Source organism: Drosophila obscura, unplaced genomic scaffold (assembly GCF_018151105.1).
Source record: "Drosophila obscura isolate BZ-5 IFL unplaced genomic scaffold, ASM1815110v1 contig_179, whole genome shotgun sequence".
Taxonomy (NCBI): Eukaryota; Metazoa; Arthropoda; class Insecta; order Diptera; family Drosophilidae; genus Drosophila; species Drosophila obscura.
Window position 1 is genome coordinate 7,020,198 of NW_024542766.1, and position 23,419 is coordinate 7,043,616.

Below are 23,419 nucleotides of genomic sequence, written 5' to 3' on the forward strand. Positions count from 1 at the left end.
TTTCTTACGGTAACTTATTCGAAAATGATTAAACATGAATATAGAAAAATTTAATAGAATTAATACAATTTAATAAAATATGACAAAATATTCTCTCATAAATAAAAGAATTTTGAGAATTTCTTAAATGTATTTTTCAAAATTTTAAAAGCCAGAATTCTCAACAATAACCAATGACCCCTTTTCAGATAAATTTTGCAACTAAAACTCCACTTTAAAATGAAAATTTTCAACTAAAAAAACCACAAAAATATCCATATAAATTACTTTAAAGTTTTCTGCAGCAGTTAAAGAATCGATAAGTAAATGCGTCTGAATGCAGCTCGAATGCAAATCAATTTTCTGCTGCAACTGCAAATGAAAAGCCAGCAAGAAAAACAAAACCAAACCAAACCTCACCCAGACAAGTTCAAAGTAGCAAAGCAAAGAAAAAGATTCTCTAGGTCTAGAGACAAAAACGAAATTTTCATAAAAGAGAAAAACAAAATGTAAACGTCAGACCATTTTCAAAGTTTCTCGAATGTCATTTACGGTCTAGGGTTGTGGTTGCCTGCCCCTGGATGCTACTTTCCAGTACTTTCCATTCCACACCCCTGCGAAACTTTCACAGAATGCCAGTCAAGACACGCATTTGACATTGACTTAAAAATCAAATCAACTTTACAGGCGAACGGAAGAGGACAGGGGCCAGCGATAGAGCAGGACAGGGGCCCAAAGTCAAGAGAATGAAAATCAATTAATACGTTTGTAAATGTCAGCAGCTGGACATTTCAACTGGTGGCTCTCTCTGCACACACATTTGCAGACGGATATTGGTTGGCTTTGGGATTTTCTGGTCCGAGCCAAGCACAGCCCAAGCTGCCAGTTGATTTATGCCGTGTTCAGGATATGAGCTGCACTTGGAAAAAATCTATCAACGCACTGATCGAACCTTGGGCACATGCCATGTTTATTTTATTGCATTTATTCAATACCAAAAATGTATAATATCCAAAAAAGAAAAGCAACTATTTGCCATTAATTTTGGGCATTTTGGAAGCAATAAAATGCAAAATATTTGTTTGGATAATTAGGGCAATTTCGATTTAGTTCATTGAAATATGAGTATGCGTAAATATGCTATACAGATTTATCTACAATTTGTATACTCTAGCAGATGGTAGTAAAATTTAAACTATATATATCTGGCATATTCATTTCTGAAATTTATATATTTTCGACTCAACTCAAAATTGATTTGTTTTATTTATTTATACCCCGCTGTTAGTGTATGCCTCTGCCTGTTTCTAATTTGGTTTCATCTTGAATATCAGCCGTAATTGATTTCCAATTCTAACAACGAAACACTAATTGCGGTGCTATGTGGGGGATGGGGGTGAGCTTGGTGCGGTCATAATTATTTCGGCCTCGATTCGAGTGCACACATTCTTTTGCGGACCAGCAAACCGCGTTTGCAATTAATTTTTTGGCACAAATTTAACACACAAAACGCGTAAATAATCAAAAATGAGATCACAGCTCACTGTGGTGCACAGTGGCACAAAGCTTGCTCTGCTGTTGTTGCAACTGCATTTGCAGCTGCATCAAATAACAATGGATGTGCTGGATCTGCGTGCTGCCCGCCTCCACACAGCTGCCAGGGTAGAGCTGTTATCCTGTGATTGTGGCGAGTTTTCCGGCTGGCTTTTGCTTAGGCCTCGTTTCTCGTTTCTGGTTTCATGTGGCACATTGCACGTTGCACGCCGCCCAAAACCAGTTGGCAGTCATGAAACAATAATGTCCACAAATTGACGCCACAAGCTGTTGGTTCAATGAGAGAACACACACAGGCACACACACACACACAAGCAGCACAGGCACACACACACACAGGCACACGCAAATGCAAATGCACTGCGTCTGTGGCACTTCCTCCGTGACGCCATATTGAATTTGTACCTCTGCCTGAGCTGGAGCCTGAACAGGAGCCTCAGCATCAGCTTCCGCTGGTGCCTATAGCACCCGCGGGGGTCTCCTCACTCCACTCACTCCACTCTGCTCTGCTACGTTGTGCTGTTTTGGTTCTGTTTTTATTTGCCAGCTTGCTTTCTGCTGGTTAGCTGGTTGAATTTCCTCGAAATTTCACAGGCACCCAGGCACACACACGCACACCACACACTGTGGCGTGTGCCACGTACGAGTCGCGCGTGTTCCTCAGGAAAATACAAGCCAACATATTGGCTCCCTCTCTCTCTCTCTCTCTCTGGCTGCTCTCCCCCAGAGCAACAATTATCGGTTAGCGTTGCGGCTGGCCTCTCGGCAACTTGTTGTTTAAAATGCATTGTGTGTGTGTGTGTGTGTGTGGGATGCCTAGAACAGCAATTTACGGCGGAGATTTGCCCGTGCCTACTCCAAAAATGTCGACTACTCAGAATTTTTGACTCCAATGCCAATTTTTGGCACACTCCAGAAAATTGTTGTACCCCCTACCCATACGTATACGTAATTTATGCATTTAATGTGCGCATCGTGCCTGTTAAATTATTTGCCATAATTAGCAATCAAAATCTAGGCATTAATTTAATTAACCGCATGCTGAATATTAACCGCAATCAACTGGTTTTCAGCAACAAAAGAGTATTCCTCGCTGTTTACTTGAACGAATTATTGGAATTTAATCTAGTGAATGCATTTCCACTGCACAAGCAAATATTTGCACTCCCCACTGCCCCCCTTTTTGGGTGTCCAGCTGAGCAACCAATTAACACTACAACTGCCCTGCCCACCCAATAAATAACAATTAATGTTTTATGCACAATCAACAATTAAAACAAAAAAAAAATAGAAAATATACCACATACGGATAATAAAACAATTTGCGGTTTTTTTTTTGTTTGTTTTATGTGTGTGGGCCAAAACGTTTTTGAAATTGTGTGGCATATCTAACAATAACGAAAATTCGACATACAATGCGGTTTAAGCACTCACTGGCAGCAGCAGCAGCAGCAGAAACAATTCGACAATGAAATCAAATAAAGGCAGAGCAGAGGCAGGAGCAAGAGCAGGAGCAGGAGCAAGAGCAGTGCAGTCAACACACACATTTATTCAAATCAAAACAAGCTCAAAAAGATGTCAGATAAAAAAATCAACTAAAGAAGTGAGAGCTGCCTCTCTCTCTCTCTTCAAATTGGGCTCAATGCAAAGCCCCAAAAAACACACAAGAACCCAAACCCATCGGACATCCCTTCACACGCGCTCTTTACACTTGCAACATTTTTATTTCCACTGGTTAATACACTAAGAGAGAGTGCTTTTATTTTGTTTGGAGCTTTGCAATGAATATAATTAAATATTTAAATTAAATATCCTCTATAAGATATATATGTATACTCATAGCTGTAAGTATTTATAATAATATTACTTTAAAATCTAATTTGTGTTTTTTTTTTATTTTATTTATTTTTACTGCAGCAGAGTCAGAGCTGCCCACATTGGCTGCCTATATATTCTAGATCTTCTATAAAGTATCTATAAAGGGTACTTATTAAATAGATAGATATTTTTAGAGGGCATAAAGCTTCATGCTAATCAAAATTATGCTCCCATAAGAGCTCCTGTTTATTCAAGGGTAGCTGCCACTTCGGCCCTACGAACCTTCCTCTCTATTTCCTCGTTTTGTTTCCGTTTTGGCTGCCCTTTTTTTGGCGTTGTATCCTTTGTGTCCTAGTGGTGTTTGGTGTCCTGTTGTTGCTTTTATTGCTCTGTCATGTTTATGTTGGCAAAGTTGTTTTTGTTTGCCGTGTAATCGAGTCAATTGTTTCCGCTCCGTCGATGAGGCAATCGACTGCGTCTGTTTTTTATGGCTCTTTTTTTTTGTTTTTTATTCACTCTCCCACTCTCTCCCACTCCCACTCTGTTTTTGTGTTGCTTTAGTTTTTGTTGTTGTTTGATGGCGTTGATACGGCCAACATCCGTTTAGTGTAGTGGCCCAAAGGGCGTTTCCCTGACAAGGGTTAATAAGCCTTCTGGGGCCATGTCACTTTTGACAGAGATGAGCAATGTTTTCTATTAAATGAACTCAAGCTAATGAAGTTGCCCGATTTAAGGAGCTGTTGGATTGCAGCTAGTAAAATAAGTGAGTGATTTTTCGAACAGGGAAAGGGATTTATGTGAGAATTATTGCGGATATTTGTACACAAAAAAATATGAAACGTGTGCCCTTGTATGTACTTTTGTGATTGCCAATCTCTCAGCCATTTATTTCTTTCCTACTTTGCTTTCTCCATTCCAAACAAGTCCCTTCCCGGTAAGCATTTTATTGAAACAATGGCAGCCCCATTCAAGTCTGTCTTGAGAGAAGTTGCTTGTTTTTCTTTTATGCCGCACTCATTAACATTCCCGTCCGGCCAATTGCCACCCACAAATTTGGGGCATCTTATGGGCGCCATAGCCATAGACCCCGTCAACAGCTGGGACATAATTAACCCTTATTTGTACATTTTATTGCCGTGCACCATAAAAGGGCCATTTAAATTACAAAGCGCTATATATATACAGCGAAAACCTTTGGCCAGGACTGGCCGTTGAGTTGCTTCAGTGCTGGCATCCTGGCGCCCGGACGCCAGGACGCGGCGCGATATTGTCTGAGTTGGAATGCTGATTGTTGAGTGGCGTTTAACTTTAAGGAAATTGGTCGGTCGGTTGGCTGCTGCTGCTGCTGCTGCCTTAAAGCAGCTTACAATTTACAGTTTGGCCGCCGTCGCCGCACTGTGGGCCAAGCCGCTTAACTGGCATAATCCAAGTATCTGGCCAGAACGCAGCAGCAGCAGCAGCAGCAGCAGCAGCATAGCCCAGACCCACACTTGACCCTTTCACAGCTACTTCTGTTCTGTTTCCTCTGTTCTGCTCTCTGCTCTCGGCTCTTTTCCAACCAAAAATCCATTCATTGCCCTCTTTTCTCTCTCTCTCTTTCTCTCTCCCCTTTTTTTTTTATGTTGCGGCACCCATCAAAGTTGAATGCGTGTGCGTGTCTGATGCGGGCAATGGTCATCATCGAAGTGGTTTCGGGACGAAGAATTTGCTTGTTAGGTCATAAAAATTCAATAGCTAAGGGTTCACTTCACCCCTTGGTCAGTGGTCAGTGGTCAGTGGCCAGAGAGTCCTTGAGTGTGATTGAAACTGGTGGTGACTTGATTAAGGGGCATACCAAATACCAAATGCCAAATGCCGTGTGGCAACTGGTTTTTCTAAGCTTTAGTAGCTTTTTGTTTGCAACCCTTTTGCGCGATGGCTGCACTTTTGTAATTCCCAAGAGGTTCTGGCTGCCATTATGCATATATAGTTGGTGCATTTTGTTCCACTCTCCACCAGCCTTGTGCAGTGGCAATATCGCAAGCAATGAAGTCACAACTGAGCTGCGATTATTGCTAGTTGAAAACTTTAACCAATAACTCGCCCTCTGTGCTGTGCCGCAAGGTTCTGTTACAGTGAGGCAATTTTTTTAAGGTCCCAAAAGGACCGCATCATAAATACATTTCAAGATTAGAACACAAGGGTTACAGCACAATTGAAACGCAAATATATTGTGCAATGAGTCCTCATGAACCTCCGAAAGGACTGACAGCAGAGAAACTTTAAATAGTTTTTATATTGGGTTTAGGGCAGCAGGTCGAGCAGACCAACAGCGCTGTTAACACCCCGCAGTTACAGCCTGTTAACGCTCTAGGTTACCGACGCTTCATTAACAAACCTTTTACTCTTTGGTTTACATCTCATCTCCACTGTTAGCGCTCTCTCCGACAACTCTGACTCTTAGATCTTTCTGCTTGATTACCTTCTCCTACATCTACAACTTTATCGACACTTCTACAACCAAAGTTAAGTAAGTTTTTTCTTTGTATATTATATCAGAATTTCTGTTTAATGCTTAGCTCTATAATAGCCTAACTATATTCTATGTTTCACTGAATGTTTGCAAGCCCTTCCATTCCATTCCATTCCACTACTCCGCTCTCTTCTTTGTCTTTTTCCTCTTTTTAACTGTGGAGGCACTCGACAACTGTTGCAGTGAGGAGTAGCCCGTGGAGGTGGAGTCTCGACTCTGTCGATAGGTGTGCAAAGGCTTTCTAGTCAGCCAGAAGCGTATGAGAAAGTTAAACTCTGCCTTCAGGGCCAACATAACGGGTATCTGTAAATAAATATAAAACTAAATTAAAGAACAGCATTCGGGGAGAGTGAGCAAACAAACCTTCTCTTTAACAGCAATGCGCTGGACATGCCATAGGAACTCTGCTATGCCAATGAGAAAGGCAATTAATAAGCCCACAATGAGCATTACAAAGAGTCCACCCACAGAATCCATATCGAATTGCCCATCATCGATGGTCGTGTCCTCGACACAGGTGCTCTCATTGTTATTGAACCATTTGTTGCGCAAATTATAGAGAACACCCTGCTCGCTGAGCTTCAGTATGCCCACACTGAGATTCGAGCGAAAGTTTGCATCTATCGGGGGGTATATAGAATATATAAAATAAAATATGGGAAAATATACACTGGTACACTCACTCAATGGCACTGCAATGCCGTAATGCTTCTCCCCAAAACTGTCGCCAATCTGTGTGAGCTCACAGTTTCGCTGCACATAGTACTGCAGACTGGTCGTCTCCATGAGAAAGGCATAGGTGCCGCGGCTTAGCTTCACGCGATCCACACCCTCCTCATTGTTTTTGGTAAATGCATCGGGCTTAAACGACAACATCTTGTTCCAGGCCATGCGATTCTCCGTGTCGTTGGACTCGGAAAAATAAACGGATGTTGCACCACCGCGTATGGTGCCAAATTGCACCTTATTCTGGTCAACGAGGTCATGCAGCGAGCCTATGCTTCCCGACAACTTTGATGAGGTTATAAAGGCAGCCAATTTGGCGATATAAGTCTGAGATATGAGCAGTGCAAAGATCCACCAAAAGGCGGTGAGCAGGCGCATGGGTAGGCCCCTGAAAAAAGGGAGAAAAAATATATAAAAAACGGGCGGGTCGCGGGCCGCTCCCCGCCGTGTCAGTTGGTTGAAAAATTACTTTACTTACTGCGGGAAGCACATCCGGCTCCTCTGTGCGTGGGTGGCCCCCCCCCTCCTGGGGGGGGGGCGGTATCCGGCGGTAACACTGCAACCAATTGGGCCCTAGCTCTAGGCGCTCACAAGCGGACAGCACTGGCTTCCTATGTGCTGTTTTTTGGGGTCGCCCCCTCTCCCCCACTTTACCCTTCCCTTTTGGTCGGGTAAAAAAGGAGGAAAAATATAACTCTATACAGATTGACTTACCTGGGCAACAAATCACAGCCTTGCGTCAGTATGGAGCCCAACACCAGCCACATGGTATTATGCATATTCCAGATATTTTGACGCACCAGCTCACGATTGGCATTCTCCGCCGGCGGTTCCCATTCATACTGGTCCATGCGTCCGGCCAATATCATGGCCATCGATGTGATCATCATGGCAATCATGACATACAGCCAAACCTCCACACCATACGGATTGAGGAAACCATAGATATCCGCCTTGGGCGGTGGCTCCTTGTACGACAGAATGCTGATGCCCAGTTGCATGAAGGGCACTGTGAAATCCACCACCGAACGACGCGCCTGGGTAATGGTCAGATCACAGATGCCAATTTGGGCATTCTGCAAAGGAAAAGTTGCTTAAATTATTATATTAATTTTATATATTTCTGTGTCTCACATTGTCAATCAGCTGTCGTATAATGCCATCCCATTCATCGGTGGCCGCATCATAGCTGCCATATTTATTATCCCTAACTGGTTCAAAGTCAAACTCGAATTTACATTCCTCGGCCAATTTATAAATCAAATCCACGGCATAGCCCTCAAAGCGTTCATTGCCCTCATAGTGCACACCCTCGGGTTCGTCGCTGCAGGCAGAACGAAAAGTTAGAAAAAATAAAACAAAAAAAAAACGACAATTGTAGGTGCTACTAACCGCCAGCTAAAGTAGGGTTTGCCCACACGAGTGGCCACTGTAAATCGCACTGGTTTCTGCGAGAAATCCTCCTTATTCTCCAGACGTCGCTGCTTCACCGCCTGCGTCGAATTCTCCTTGATCTTCTCCTTATCCACCAGCTGAAAGTCTTTATTCCAAATGTGTGTCACACGATCGATGAGCGGATTATAAACTTCCAAATTGAAATCCTCACGCTGCCCATGCGCATTGATCTTCAGGCGTTGCGTCTTGAACGGCGGCTTCACTTGCTTCGGCGAGAGCTGCAAATATTATTTATTATTGAAAAATAATTAAAAATATTTAAATGTGCGCCAAGCTACCTCCTTCATTTTCTGTACTAGATGTGGTCCGGGCTGCCAAAAGCCATGACCACAGCTAAATTGTGGCATATAGAAACCCGATCGTTGACTCATATCCAGCAGCGCATTGTAGAATAGAACGACAGCATCATAGACAAGTTGGCTGCCCAGTGAATCAAACTACATACACAGAGAGAAATATTAATTTAGCACACAATTAAATTTAGTTACAGCAGGCAGACCCACCCTAGTGTCCACTTCATTGTCGAACACATCAATCTCATCATGCACTGGCGGTGGTATATAAGTTCTCAAACGCACAGCAGCCACTGTCACAGTAAACTCTCGCGAATAGAAACGATCGATGCCACTGACATGTGTATCCAAATTGGTTAGAAATAGATTCTGCCCAAAGGGAAATATTATCAAAAATCAATCATTTGTTGCTTGATATTATTGTCCACTCACATTGAAAGAGCCAGTCATATTAAAGTCTATGGAGGCATTGACCACATCCACCAGAATGTCCGCGGGACAATCCAATAGCACAAATTTCTCCCTTGCATTGTTGATTCTTTTCCAGAGTATGCGATAGTCGTCACCACGTTGAAATTCCTGCATTTTAATGCCCGTTTTGTGTAGCTGTTTCCAGGCCAGGATATGCTGCAGGCGATTCAGGTCTAGGGGGTGGAAGGATTGAGGTATTGATTTGGGAAAAGCTAACAGACTAAAGAGGCTTCGATGCCATGGCTATCAAGGTAATTATAATGCATATTCAATGTTAAATTAAAGCTAGAAATATTAGTATTATGTTAGGATAATCAGAAGAGACGTTTAAAGAAGGTTTGGCATAGTTTTAATATCGAAAAGAAGAACATAATAATACAGTTAACAATTAGAACAGAAATTTAACATCCACAGAGTTAAAAATATATTTTAAAAATAAAAAATTAAATACTTACGTGCACTCTTCTCGTAGGCAATCGTAAAGGACTTCCAGTCGAAGCTCTTGCTGCCCAAAATATCGGAAAATGCATTCGATAGCATCAGTTCCATGGGCGCCACATTGACAGACATCTGATGGTTGAGTCGCTCCCTAAACGATTGCTGGGGATGCCAATCGAACTGTAGATGCGGTATACCCGTCATATTACACAAAACCTCAACAATATCTGCCAAAAAAAAGAGAGCAGAGAGGGTGGGATAGGGGGAGAGACAGTGTAAGTGTTTTGTTATGTTTAGAATAATCCGAGGAACTAACAAAACACCCAATGAAAGTGCTGAGCAAAACACAAAACATAAAACGCGTGAGAGAGAGAGAGAGGAGGGCGAGGGCGAGGGAAATTCTTGGCGTATTCTTGGCAACGCTTCAAAATCCTATCGTTTATTTACTGCAAAAATATTTTGGATGCTGCTTGGCCCGATTTTAATGGCCAGCACATGTGCGTGTGTGTGTGTGCGTGTGAGTGTGTTTGGATATTCTGAAGAATCATTAACGAGGTTGGTGACGAGCCTTTCGAATCTCTCTCGCTGAGCGGTGGGCACGACAAATTTGCTCGCTCTCTCTCTCGTGCGCTCTCTCTATGGCGCTCTAATCTATTTGACTTTATAGCACATACATATACATATGTGTGTATATATGGCCAGACATAATTTTATGACGCTAGAGAGCATCTGATTTTGTTGTTTAAAATTAAATTTAACTATGGCCAGACAAAAGGAAAGGAACACGAAAACAAACTTACCGCTGTTTGTCTTTGAACTTGGTCCAAAAATAGCAGCCACACCATTTCCAATCAATTCGCAAGCTAAAGAAATATATAATTAATATATACACCCTTCAAGAAGGATCTGCTAAACACTTACATAGATCCTGCAGGACAATGCTATCGTCAACGGTCATGTAATGTTTGATGGGCTCCAAACGCAGATTGGGATTCACGGCATTCACTTCCTCCACGGCCACATCGAAGGCCTCTGCAAGCTTCATTTCCGTATCAAAGAAAATGGCACCTAAATATGCCATATTTATCGGTTTACTATATAGTTTATATTTATGGTGTGTGTGTGAGTGTGTACTAACCAATTTTAAACACCAAAGCCTCATCATTGGCATTGCTGCAACAAAACAGAGCCACAAGCACTAGGAACTTAATGGCAGACATCATGCGATGTCCAGCAGTCAGCTAAAGTTAAGCATTATAACGATATCTGATATATATATAGAGAATATATGCCAGTGTTCCAATTCACTTCACTTCGGCTCGAATCGCGTAAAAAATAAGTATACGTATCGACTAAAAAATAAAAACGAATCGAAACTTTTCCGGATCCGTGCCGGGGCACTGCTCGCAAGGCACTGAGTGAGCAGCACAAAAAATGAATTTTTTTTGGAGCTCTCAACGATCTCGTTTTCCCTCTCTCTCTCTCTCAGCAACAATCGTGGGTGGAAGGAGCATTTGTGTTTTTTTTCGATAAAAAAAAGAGAGAGAGAAAGAGAGAAATGCGTTTGTGACAGACCAGGCAGACCCTGGGCATCAGCTGTAGCTGGAAATGAACCAATAAATGAAAACTAAATGTTCTCTAAAATTGGGCTAACCGGACGCCCCCATAGCCGGCTAAGTAGCGTGCCACAAAAAAAGCAGAAAAAAATGTAAGCATAAATGAGTTAAGAGTCGAATATGGCGTACCCTGGGTTGATGAAAACAAGACGGAAATATTTAATTCGAATTTAAGTAGAACTTAGCTAAAAATAAATTTAAATAACTCTGAAAATCCGCCTTTGGATGCTCCTGCAAGTCTGCGCTCTAGTCTTATACACCCCACAAAGCACCCTCTAATTAAGTAGTCTACAAAAAGCTGAAAACAAGTAAGAAAAAATGAGTTAAGTAATCGAATATTTTATACCCTAAGTTGAAGAATGCAAGACGGAAACTTTTAATTAGAATTAAAATAGAAATAAATTTAGATAACTCCCAAAATTCCCCTTTGCTTCCTTTGCCTCTATTCTCATATACCCCACAAAGCACCCTCTAAGTAAGTAGTCCTCAAAAAGCTGAAAACAAGTAAGAATAAATTAGTTGATGAATGCAAGACTGAAATTTTTATTTAGAATTTAAATAGAATTTAAATAAATAGTTCCCAAAATTCACCTTTGCTTCCTTTGGCTCTAGTCTCATATACCCCACAAAGCACCCTCTAAGTAAGTAGTCCACAAAAAGTCTCTATAAATATAGCACAAAATATATATACATATGGATGGATACATATATACTCGTATCAAAGCGAACAAAAATCATGGATTGCCCAATTTCCTTTTGCACTTCGACGACTTTTCTGTTTATTGAAATGTTAAAAAAGTAGTTTTTTAATTCAACTTTAAATGTTATTAAACAGAGTTTTTGTTTTTTTATTCCTAACTGGCCGTCTTGCTGCGACTCTTCTGCTTGGAGCCAGAGGATCTGCGTGAGGAGGATTTATCGCTGCTACCGGATATTCTCAGCGGTTTCTTGGGCACCCAAAATTTGAGTGCAAAGCAAAGTTCCGCCTTCAGTGCCTGCCAGGGTGTGACACGCTCCTCCACAGCCACATGCTGCACATTCCACAGGAACTCAAAGATGCCCAGTATGACGCCAGTGAGTACGCCGCCAGCGAGTACAAGAAACACGCCGCCCAACTCGACAATTGACAGCTCATCGCCGTCCACCTCGTGAAAGGTTTCGCAGGTGACATTGTGGTTTTTCCACCATTTGTTTTTCATTTTATAGAGCTCACCCTTTTCGCTCAATTGCAGTATGGAAACGCTCAAGTTAGTGCGATAATCCGCACCTAAATTAAAGTTACAAATAAACTGAATTTCTCATCGTTTAATGCTCGATAAATGCACTCACCCAACGGCACTGCCAGGCCATAATGTTTCTCGCCAATCTGATCACCGATTTGCAATAAATCGCAATTCCTTTCGATGTTGTAGGTGAGGCTGGTGGTCTCCATTAGAAAGGCATAGGAGCCCTTTTCCTTGCGCACACGTGCCACGCCCTCCTTGTTGGTGGTGGTAAATGCGGATGGATTAAAGTCCTTCATTTGATTCCAGGCACGCTGATAGTCGGTCTCATTCGATTCGGAGAAGAACAACGAAGTGCTGCCACCACGCATGCTGCCATAGGACACCTCATCCTGTTCAATGAGACCCGCCAAATCTTTGATGGTGCTCTGCCATTTGTTGCTGGTCAAAAATGCAGCCAAATTGGCGGTGTAAGTACTGAGCATCATCAGGGCAAAGAACCACCACATGCCCGTGAGTATGCGCATGTGGGCGCCTCTGAAAATAATATCAACAAATAATTAACAATCCATACTTATTTTATATATTTAATATTAAGTCCAACCTGGGTAGTATATCGCAGCCCTGCTGCATAATGGAACCCACCATAAGCCAAGTGGAGTTGTTCACATTCCATATGTTTTCCAGCTCATCGGGATCCTGTATGGCTGGATTTGGTGGCAGCCATTCGCGATAGGAAAGTCTGCAAAAATAGCGTGAAATTACAAGGCATATACAGCCCATCTATAGCTACTCGCACCTGGCTATGAAAACAAATGCCAAAGTCATCACGAGCTGTGCAAAGATCATATAGATCCAGACCTCCACGGCAAAGGGCTCCAGAAAGGCGAATTGATTCTTTGGCTCTGGCGGACTCTTGTAGTGCAGAATGCTAATGCCCAGCTGCATAAATGGCACCGTAAAGTCCACCACAGAGCGTCGCAGCTGGGTGATGGTCAGATCACAGACGCCTATTTGTGCATGCTGTGGATCAAAATAAGTAACACAAAATTTTCCAACGGTTTTTCCGTATTTGGTACCCACATGATCGATTAGTTTTCGTATAATGCCATCCCATTGCTTGGTCTCTGGATTGTATTTGCCATTGCCATTGACGATCATGAACTCGTAGTCGAATTCCAGCAGCTCTGACAATTTACTGATGAGATCCACAGCATAGCCCTCGTATTTTTCGCGTCCCCTGAAGTTCTCATGGTCTTCCCTGCAATGGGGAAAAGTGGGGGAAAACTTTAGGCAACATTCACAGCGTGCTTGGGGGGGACTGGTTACTTCATCATAAAGTATGGCTCCTCGTAGTGTGTGACAACCGTGTAGACCTTTCGTTGCACTGAGAAGTCCTGCGTGGAGCCAGAGTCACCCAGATCGAGGCTGATGTGACGCCGCTTTATGCCATTGTCCGGTGTCCACACCATCAGCGGCTCATTCACTGTGGGCTTATATATTTCCAGATTGAATTGTGTACGCTGTCCGTTTTCATTTAGCTTCATATTCTCCGTCTTGAAATGTGGCTCCACATCATCCTCCGATATGGTTTTCATTTCATTGACTATAAAGGGGCCCAGCATCCAAGGACTTGGGCTGCCACAGTGCCTATTTGGTGGATGATAGGGCTGCATGGCAGCTATAATATTCCTGGCCGAATTGGCAAATAGCACCACAGCATCGTAGATGAGTATGGGCAGCATGGTTTGGTTTCCAAGTATTTGCTGCGGGGTGATAATAAATTAGAGAAAGGATTTTCGAGTGTCTTGAGCTACCAAAACTTACATCCACTTTGCTTATGCGCGTTTTTTTCCGCTCAAATGGATTGGGATCGACGATTTTCAAGCGCACTGATGTGATATTTGCTTTGAAATCTTCATTATAAATATCCTTTAAGCCCGAACTATGCGTGTCCAGATGTGTGAGAAACCAGTTCTGGCAAGAATTTAATTTTGAATTGATTTTTAAAAAATATTTCCGTGTTTTGCTTACCCTAAAAGGTCCCTGCAGCTTAAAGTCCACGGAGATTTTTAGCAGCTCCTTCAGTGTGGCCGGCTCACAATCCAATATGATGCGATGCTCATGAAATGTTTCATCTGCCTCCTTCCATAGCACACGATAATCGCCGGCATAGTCTGCCAGATTTCTGAGCTTTACATAGTCGCTGTTCAGCGCATGAATGTTCATCAGATCCTGGAGGCGTGCGAGGCCTAAAGGGCATTAAATATTGTTAAATTAAAGTGCAAGTAAATGTGGCTAAAACTCACCCTCTGGCGTTTCGTAGATGAGCGTAAATATGCGCCATTCATAGTTCGTTTTGATGATCTCAAAGTAGGCGCGCGACAGCACCGACAAGGTGGGTGCCACATTCACAGACATTTGATGATTTAAATGCTCCTGACGCGTAGCCTCCAGCTTCAAATCATATTCTATATGTGGAATGCCGGTCGTGTTTGCAATTTGCGCAACAATATCTACAATAACAACAATAACAAATAGAGTATGTAAAACAAAACATATGTGTGCCTGTAGCCTTAGAGAGTGGATGGAACGTAAAACGTACCACTGGCTGCCTTTGAACTTGGTCCGAAAATAGCCGCAACGCCATTGGAAATCAGTTCACAAGCTAAAACACACACGGAAGATGAATTTCATATAATTTTTGTTCTGCTCTGCTGCCGATGGCCACTCAACAACAACAACAACAACAACAAAATACTCACTTATTTGTTGTAGCAAAAAACTATCATTCGTTGGCATATACCGCTTGATGGTGACAAAACGCAGTTCGGCAAATTTCAAATTGTTTACCTCACGAAATGCCTGATCGAAACTGAGTTCAATTTCCTTTTCATTTTCATAGAAAATGGCACCTAAACATCGCATCGATCAACAGAAATTATTTGTACAGAAACTATTATAAATAAATCATTCGATTGAAGCACATACCCACTGTGATTTCATTGCGACCATCGCCAGCCAGTGCTAAAATTGTTTTGAATAATACAAAGGCATAAATGTGGACTGGACAGAAATGCATTTTACAATTTTTTTGGTTTCCAAAAACACTCGACAACTAATTGAATTTTCTAAATGCAGCGGCCATTTCGTTTCATTTCAACTACATATAGACACACACACGCACACACACACACGCACAAAATTACGTAAAGTAGAATTTTTTAAATATATATATTTTTGTGTATTTATTTAAACGCGACGGCAGCATCCAGTCTTGGAGCGCTTTGCACGCCTACTGACACGACAGTGCCCCATCCGTAGATGTTGCCTGATGAATGTCTGGCCAAGACTCTCTCTCCAGATCTCTATCTCTCTCTCTCGCGGACTTTTTGTTGTATGCGCTCTCCCCTGAGATTCTTTATGACGCTGCTTGACGCTGCTTGACGCTGGTGACGTAGGCGGCAGCAGTTAGTCTGGTGTGGGTCTGGTTGTGCTCTGCTCTGCTCTGCTCTGATCTATTGCTGCCTGCTCGATTATTTTGCTTTGTCAGAGGCGATGAGGCTCTACTTTTGTGTGTGCCAAATATTATGATGTTCTTGATATTGTTTCGGATTGATTTATGGCAGCTTTTTGATCTGCCAAGAGGGTTTATTGTGATCAGCAAAGTGCGCTGTCCGAATGCCAAATTGCAATGCAAATATTTACTTTAATTCTTGCGCCTTATGCGATGATCATAGATAATAATTGAACCATTTTTGGGCGATTCCACATAGCAGCACTGCGGATTATCCTCTGTCATGCGCTTGTCGATATGTATGACACAGCCATCGCCCTTGTGCTGGAAACACAAACCCTTCATGGCATCTGGTAATATTTTGTAGTTATCCGAATTATTGTAGAACACTTTGCCCGTCTTCCAGGCGATGAAACTCAGGTCTTCCTCGTTGGGTTCGAGGCGCTGATTGCCGGCAAAAATATTCACCCAATCGTGTGCCGAATGATGGCCCAACTTGAGCTGACGCAAACTCTGCTCATAGTCAATATAGCCGGAGATGCCGAAGCCCTTGGAGTTGCGCGTGCTGATAAATATAATGCTCTAAGTGGATTATAGTCCCGAAAATACATATATTATAATCATTCCAAGAAGGAAAAAAACTGAGGGGAACACTCACCGAAATCTCTTTAACGGCATTGAGTTTCTCGCGCTCGGCCAGTGCAATGACCAGCGGATCGTTGGCGATTGTGTGCTTCTTGAAAAAGTAATGTGTGCCCAGAGGACCCTTCGCCTGTTCCTTCTTAAACTTGGACTCGCTCAACACAATCGCCCCTGGGCGCACTTTAAGCGGCACCAGCAGCTGCATGGCCCGTTCACTTGTCAAATACTTTCTATCCTCCAGCCTGACAAACGTATTCAGATAATCCTCATAGTCGTATTTGGCTATTATTTGCGCCAGAATGCGTTCTCTTTTGGCCAGGGCTTCGCTGGGCTTTTCCTTGCCCGTGTTCAGACTTATGTGAGAGTAGTCGCTGATGTCATACTTGCTAATCCTTGCTGACTTTAGACTTGTATTATCGTTTTTATTCTGAATTAAACGTGTGATACTCGGGTATGTCTTTCGAAGGCCATGGATCCAGCTGACCATGGGTGGTCCGATTGTGTCCGTTGAGATGTTATCATCAGAGACGCTATGGATAATGTGACGATGCCATGCGGCCTGATCGGCAAAAGAAGTGGCCAGACTGGGCATGGGCGCTCCAAGTGAGCGACCACCGATGGACATGGTGAAACTCGGCTGGGCTCCCAGGTTTTTCCATCCATCTTCATAGGAGAGCGTACTGTCGCTAGACATGGTAAGGCTACGGATTTAGCTGATTGCAATAAATATATTTTGTATAAAATACTCTAGTGTTTATGTGTTTAAAACAATTGAGTGAAATAACTCGTATTTCCATGCCGTCTAGATCTCAGATGTAATGGGAAACAAAAGCACTCAGGTAGCGCGCACATTGTAGCCGAAAGTTTAGCCACAGTAGCCAAAGTATGCAAGTGCAAATGAGATAGAATGACAATCAGCTCAAGCCTACAGCAAAGCTTAGAAGAGAGCGAGAGTGCACGACTAAAAGAGAGCGCATGAGCGCAGCCCTGGGCTGGATGCTAAGCCGAGCACAAACAATAAATGTATGTTTGTATGTAAGTATGTATGCAGCGCTCTAGAGCTTTAAAGCTGCAAGGCAACTGCAGGTAGAAAGCAAAGGCGGGGGATAAGAAATCGAGCAAAACAGGTCGCTGCCGTGCGCAAGCATGCGCGATGAAAATTTTTACGCATGTACAGTAGGCAGCGCAAATGGTGCACAATAATTATGATTTACGCTAATCTGCACCACTTTGATTTAGCTTTGATATTGATTTCACTACATTACACTACACAACATTAGGCACATAGTTTCGGATTTTTCCATCAAAAATTCGATACACAATAAATCACACCTAACACTACAACAAACAATAATACAACAATACTTACAAAAACACTAAAATTAATTAATATTAAGATTAATTACACCAAAAACCCACACTCCATACACCCAAAAACAGTTACTTTATACACCTGCAAAAATGGGCTCCCATCAAGTGGACTTTAGTGTCTTGGATTTCGAAACATACAATGATTACATCAACTCCTTTGCCACTGCGGACGATGAGCGATTTTTGAGCAATCGCAAGGTGATCAAGTCCATTGTGCAGCTGGGCTACCGCACCACCAAAGTGCCCTACGATCAGGATGAGTTCGAAAGGCGTGTATTTATTGCCGAGCAGGCCATCAGGCCAAAGACAACGAAGGTGGGGCTGCTGGGTGATTTTATGTCACCCACAAATACGGATCCAGTGCTGCTGGAGTTTAAAAAACGCGAGATACCCAATTCGAATAAGTTCTTATCGGTAAGTGCGGTCTGCTGAAACTTATAATCAATTCTATTACATGGCTCTTGCCCCACAGACCATTGTGTTTACTTCGTATCAAGCGAAAGATGGTTCCGAGATCTCGGGCTACATAGATCTGGACAGCAGTTGGCGCATTGGCGGCAGCGATACCAAGAAAATCGACTGGAAATGCGTCTTTGAGGGGCGTTGCCGTGTAAAGCCCATGGCCCATCATTTGAGCTACTCGAATCCACGTTACAACATGCTCAAGTATACGGACAGTGATAACTACTTGGTGATGCACAATCATCACTATGGTCTGCTGTTTATGCACAAGGGCGATCACAAGATTGTCACAGTGGGCGGCCAATACAATTTGTATTCGAGAAATGCCAAACGAACGATGGTCTACTCGCCCAAGCTGGGCTATGTGGTGTTCTACGATCATATTGTGCGCAAGAAGGTGTAGAAGCAGAAGATTGTCAAAGTCAGATAGCAGCTACAAAGTAAATTCAATGAACTGTGGACTCACACCGGAAGAGCTAACAGCCCAGCAGGGATGATGTTCTGTTCTGTTCAAATTTAAGTCTAAATGTAGTACGAGCATTAAAACATGACAACATTTTATTGGACACGATCCAAGTGGTTCGCATTTGCTCTCTCTCCCTCTCTCTCTCTCTCTTGCTCTCTCTGTCTTTGTTTTGTAGATCCCTATATTTCGTAATTGTTTAGAATATGTTGAGCAAAACAAAGCCCAGAGAGCTGTGCTCTCTCTCTCTCTCTCTCTCGCCTACGCTCACTTGCTTTTAATTTTAGCATAGCTCTACTTTCGATTCCGTTTCGCATGCTGCACTCATTGCATTGCAGACCTCCGACCATCACAGTTGCCCATACATATTGTGTTGAAATATTTTTCGTGCTGCAAGTTTTACATCATCAGGCATCCAAATCAGGAAAATCCAATTGGAATACATACTTCAACTACTACAAATGGAAAAGCCAATAAAATGTGGCCAGTATACAACATTTATTTAGTGCTGTGTCTGTTGTTGTCCTTAGCCCAAGCTAGACAGCAGTTTATGGTGGGTAAGTTGCACACGAAATTGGGTCACTGTCTCTCAAGGGCTCTCCGTGCTACATTTTACGCGTACATTTTGCTAGGCAGCATTTTTACATCGGACAAAGATGAGGCAGAAATTGCATTTCGCACCGCAGTGGATCGTGCAAATATATTGGAAAGGAATATAGAACTTGTGCCCATTGTCGTGTATGCCAATACAGACGATAGTTTTATTATGGAAAAGATGGGTAAGCCACCTACTAATAATGGCAGAACTGGAGATAATCATTTGTAATCATTCCTTTTGCAGTTTGCAATTTAATTTCCCAGGGTGTTATAGCTATATTTGGACCCAGTACAGGCAGCAGTTCGGGTAAATATATCGCAGCCACAACCAAAGCTTCAATAAACTATCCGAGTCCGTTACTCTCTTGCAGATATTATTGCTTCGGTGTGCAATACCTTGGACATACCACACATTGTCTATGATTGGCTGCCCAATGAGTCCATTCCGGATCGCCAGCACTCCACCATGACGCTGAATGTGCATCCCGATAATCTGTTGCTATCCCAGGGATTTGCTGAAATTGTACAAAGCTTTGGCTGGCGTAGCTTTACGATTATCTATGAATCGGATAGAGGTAGCTAGAATTGCTGTAAGTCTTATTTTTAACCCACTTGCTGGTCACCCTTTTTAGAGCTGCAACAGCTGCAGGATATTTTGCAAATTGGTGAACCCAGCAACATGCCTACCACAATGAAACAGCTGGGTCCCGATGAGGACTATAGGCCCTTTTTGAAGGAAATCAAATTATCCACAGATAATTGTCTGATTGTGCACTGTTCGCCGCCGAATCTATTGAGCCTCTTGCAGCAGGCCAACGAACTGAAAATGTTGGGCGAATATCAGGTGCAGTTTTATATTTATTTATTATAATTTTTTTCATTTTATTTTCTTTTTAATTATTTGAAACTATTTTTGCAGAGTGTTTTTATACCCCTGCTGGACACACACACGGTGGAGTTTGGTGATCTCTCCGGCGTGGATGCCAACATAACCACAGTACGTCTGATGGATCCCACAGATTTTCACATCAAGAATGTGATACACGACTGGGAGGAGCATGAGAAGAGGGCTGGACGCTACTATAAGATCGAACCAGGGCGTGTGAAAACAACGATGATACTGCTCAACGATGCCGTCTGGCTGTTCTCCAAGGGTCTGACGGAACTGGGAATACTGGACGAACTAACAGCCCCAGAGGTGGAATGCAAACGAAAAAAATCATGGCCCCATGGCAGACGTATTATAGAGTTTATGAAAGCGGTAAGAGCGGTAATCAAGCCCCTAGAAAATATTCCCTAGATTCTATAGATGCATCTATTTATCGTGTAGCGCTCCGATGAGGCCTCCACGGGTCGCATCGACTTCAATGAGTATGGCCAGCGCAGCTTCTTCACCTTACGCTTCATGGAGGTGAATGCTGGCGGTTACCTGGATCTGGCCACCTGGGATCCCGTCAATGGTCTGGATATCCTCAACGACGATGAGGAGAGCGAAAAGCGTGTGGGTCAAAAGTTGTCGAACAAAACTTTTATAGTATCATCCCGTTTGGGTGCGCCTTTTCTCACACTCAAAGAGCCCGAGGAGGGGGAGGTGCTGTATGGCAATGCCCGCTACGAGGGCTACTCCATAGACCTGATAGACGCCATCGCTCAGATGCTGAATTTCAAATACGAATTTCGCATGTCACCCGACGGCAGATATGGCTCGCTCAATCCAGCCACCCAGACGTGGGATGGCATTGTCAAGCAATTAATTGATGGGGTAAGTGGGGCATTCAAATATCCCAAAATATCCAATAGCTCATGGATCTGCCTGCTAGAACGCTGATCTGGGCATTTGTGATCTAACCATGACCTCAGCGAGACGTCAGGCTGTGGACTTTACGCCACCCTTCATGACCCTGGGCATCAGCATATTGTTCTCAAAGCCGCCCATACCGGACACAGATCTATTCTCATTTCTGTCGCCCTTCTCCCTGGATGTGTGGATCTATATGGGTTCGGCGTATCTGTTTATATCGCTGCTGCTCTTTGCTCTCGCTCGCATGGCGCCCGATGACTGGGAGAATCCGCATCCGTGCAAGGAACCCGAAGAGGTGGAGAATATTTGGAGCATAATGAACACCACATGGCTGTCGATTGGCTCACTGATGGGACAGGGCTGTGATATACTGCCCAAGTGAGTAAAGGCTTATTTACAATAATTTTAATTAATATAATTTTCATTTGTTTAGGGCCGCCTCCACCCGTTTGGTGACTGGCATGTGGTGGTTCTTTGCTCTCATGATGTTAAATTCGTATACGGCCAATTTGGCCGCCTTTCTGACCAACTCACGGCAGGGCAACTCCATCAGCAGTGCCGAGGATCTGGCTGGCCAGACCAAAATCAAATATGGCGCCATGATGGGCGGCTCCACGATGGGTTTCTTTCGCGACTCAAACTTTTCGACATACCAAAAGATGTGGACGTTCATGGAGAGTGCCAGTCCGTCGGTGTTCACCAAAACCAATGACGAAGGCGTGGAGCGGGTGCAAAAGGGCAAGAATCTCTATGCCTTCATGATGGAGTCCACCACCCTGGAGTACAATGTGGAGCGCAAGTGCGATCTGGTGCAAATCGGTGGCTGGCTGGACTACAAAAGCTATGGCATTGCAATGCCTTTCAGTAAGTCCCCAGCAAACAGCAGCAGGAAATTCACTTAATATTATATGGATATTTCCTTCCTTCTTAGATTCGCCGTATCGCAAGCAGATCAGCGGCGCCGTCCTGAAGCTGGGTGAGCTGGGCAACCTGGCGGAGCTGAAGCGCAAGTGGTGGAAGGAGATGCATGGCGGTGGTAACTGTGAGAAGAGCGAGGATGCTGGCGGGGATACGCCCGAATTGGGTCTGGAGAATGTGGGCGGTGTATTTCTGGTCCTGGGACTGGGTCTGCTCTCTGCCATGGTTCTTGGCTGCACGGAATTCTTTTGGAATGTCAAATCGGTGGCCATTGAAGAGAAGGTGCGGCATATTTTCTATATACTCACAAATCCCCTTTGAGCACCAATTCTTGCCCACCCACAGATCTCGCTGAAGGAAGCCTTGCGTTCGGAGGTTACGTTTGCCATGAAAATTTGGATTACCACAAAGCCAGTGCACGCCAGTTCTGGTTCCGGCAGCTCTTCGTCCTCCTCCAGTTCGAGCTCTTCCTCGAAGTCTGGCAAGTCGCGTTCGAGTCGCTCCAAACCCTCCTCGAAATCGCAGCCCATATCCATGAAGAGTCTCAAGAGCCTGGTCGAGCCCGATGTGGAGGCTTCGGTGCACAACAAATTGAAGAAAATCGGTTCCATGTTTTCATTAAAGTCCCAAAAGACATCTACGCCGCCACCGCCAGAAATTGGCTGGAAAGTGGACAAGTCAACGCAAATGGATGAAGAACTGGCAGCCGAAGAAGAGGCCGAGATTATGCCAATGCCAGAGCCACCGCAGCCACACCATAGACATCATCATCATCACCACCACCATCACCATCATCGCCATCATCAGCAGGAGGAGGAGCAGGAGGAGCAGCAGGAGCAGGATCTGGAGGCAACTAAGAATCAACGTGCCAGCAAATTGAGTAATGGCGTTCCTTAAATGGCAGAAAATTCCTATAATTAATACTTAAAACAACCATTTGCAATCACGTTTCGTATCAGATCCTTTTTTCATCCCATAAATAAAGTTTAATCCATTTGTTAAATGATATCCAGTAATACTTATCTCTGGGAATGAAATTCCCACAACATTTTAACAAGTATTCTTACAATAATTACCTACAAATTTAAAATTTTATATTTATTCTTACTATAATCATCCTTTAGTCCAAGGAATAAGCATTTAACTATTACCATTGTTAATAATAAATATTAAAACGGCCCCCTACGAAATACTTCATTCGAAAAGGCTCTATGAAAATTCATTTATGAAATAATAATAAAGTTTCAAAGAGTCACCTACGAAACCTCTTGGAACCTATAAAAATTCATCTATAGCGCAAAGACCTGGAGTTGAATCATAGTCATCTTTCCATTGTAGAACTGCCTGTTTCTATTGCTATAATCTATTTTTCCCATTTCTTAAATGTTCTACCATACACAAAACATCAAATGAATTTTAAACCATTTAGAACTATTTTTTAAGGAAATCCCATTACCTTATCCTTTGCCTTACTTCCCCCATTTAGCTAATTAATAAATGTCATAATTTTTCTAGGGGTTTTTGTAATTTTTATTTGCTTTTTTTCAAATTTTTTGGATTTTT

General features: G+C 43.1%; 5 protein-coding genes and 1 pseudogene across 7 annotated transcripts; 3 read left to right on the top strand and 3 right to left on the bottom strand.

Annotated features, from left to right (window-relative positions):
- The first annotated feature begins 5,347 nt into the window (after positions 1-5,347).
- LOC121403985 lies at positions 5,348-5,497 on the top strand (annotated as a pseudogene).
- A 396-nt stretch (positions 5,498-5,893) lies between these two features.
- LOC111076528 (glutamate receptor ionotropic, kainate 2) lies at positions 5,894-10,577 on the bottom strand. The gene is made up of 13 exons (XM_041592339.1): positions 10,385-10,577; positions 10,168-10,314; positions 10,047-10,109; positions 9,264-9,473; positions 8,770-8,981; positions 8,548-8,706; positions 8,323-8,481; positions 7,982-8,262; positions 7,724-7,913; positions 7,304-7,665; positions 6,547-6,977; positions 6,227-6,483; positions 5,894-6,166 (listed from the first exon to the last, which is right to left on the bottom strand). Exons 1-13 carry the CDS (start codon positions 10,467-10,469, stop codon positions 5,981-5,983), a joined length of 2,742 nt encoding a protein of 913 aa, XP_041448273.1. The 5' UTR covers positions 10,470-10,577; the 3' UTR covers positions 5,894-5,980.
- Positions 10,578-11,612: 1,035 nt separating this feature from the next.
- LOC111076516 (glutamate receptor ionotropic, kainate 2) lies at positions 11,613-15,208 on the bottom strand. Its single transcript, XM_022370334.2, has 12 exons — positions 15,077-15,208; positions 14,851-15,000; positions 14,691-14,753; positions 14,395-14,601; positions 14,120-14,337; positions 13,913-14,062; positions 13,415-13,851; positions 13,169-13,346; positions 12,885-13,108; positions 12,690-12,827; positions 12,192-12,622; positions 11,613-12,129 (listed from the first exon to the last, which is right to left on the bottom strand). Exons 1-12 carry the CDS (start codon positions 15,165-15,167, stop codon positions 11,717-11,719), a joined length of 2,700 nt encoding a protein of 899 aa, XP_022226026.2. The 5' UTR covers positions 15,168-15,208; the 3' UTR covers positions 11,613-11,716.
- A 108-nt stretch (positions 15,209-15,316) lies between these two features.
- On the bottom strand, positions 15,317-17,031 carry LOC111076529 (cilia- and flagella-associated protein 299). Of its 3 annotated transcripts, XM_041592453.1 has the most exons (3): positions 16,261-17,030; positions 15,794-16,184; positions 15,317-15,723 (listed from the first exon to the last, which is right to left on the bottom strand). In XM_041592453.1, the coding sequence occupies exons 1-2, from the start codon at positions 16,936-16,938 to the stop codon at positions 15,795-15,797; spliced, it is 1,068 nt and encodes a 355-aa protein (XP_041448387.1). In that variant the 5' UTR covers positions 16,939-17,030; the 3' UTR covers positions 15,317-15,723; position 15,794. The 3 variants fall into 3 exon arrangements, with proteins under 3 accessions (XP_041448387.1, XP_041448386.1, XP_041448388.1); XM_041592452.1 differs by having other exon boundaries at positions 15,716-16,184; positions 16,261-17,029; XM_041592454.1 differs by lacking the exon at positions 15,317-15,723 and having other exon boundaries at positions 16,041-16,167; positions 16,261-17,031.
- Positions 17,032-17,573: 542 nt separating this feature from the next.
- On the top strand, positions 17,574-18,641 carry LOC111076530 (cilia- and flagella-associated protein 299). Its single transcript, XM_022370355.2, has 2 exons — positions 17,574-18,029; positions 18,088-18,641. Exons 1-2 carry the CDS (start codon positions 17,706-17,708, stop codon positions 18,478-18,480), a joined length of 717 nt encoding a protein of 238 aa, XP_022226047.1. The 5' UTR covers positions 17,574-17,705; the 3' UTR covers positions 18,481-18,641.
- Positions 18,642-18,886: 245 nt separating this feature from the next.
- LOC111076518 (glutamate receptor ionotropic, kainate 2) lies at positions 18,887-23,367 on the top strand. Its single transcript, XM_022370336.2, has 11 exons — positions 18,887-19,097; positions 19,173-19,319; positions 19,382-19,444; positions 19,509-19,712; positions 19,770-19,981; positions 20,057-20,398; positions 20,468-20,899; positions 20,958-21,316; positions 21,372-21,802; positions 21,870-22,138; positions 22,202-23,367. Exons 1-11 carry the CDS (start codon positions 19,019-19,021, stop codon positions 22,751-22,753), a joined length of 3,090 nt encoding a protein of 1,029 aa, XP_022226028.2. The 5' UTR covers positions 18,887-19,018; the 3' UTR covers positions 22,754-23,367.
- Positions 23,368-23,419: the final 52 nt, after the last annotated feature.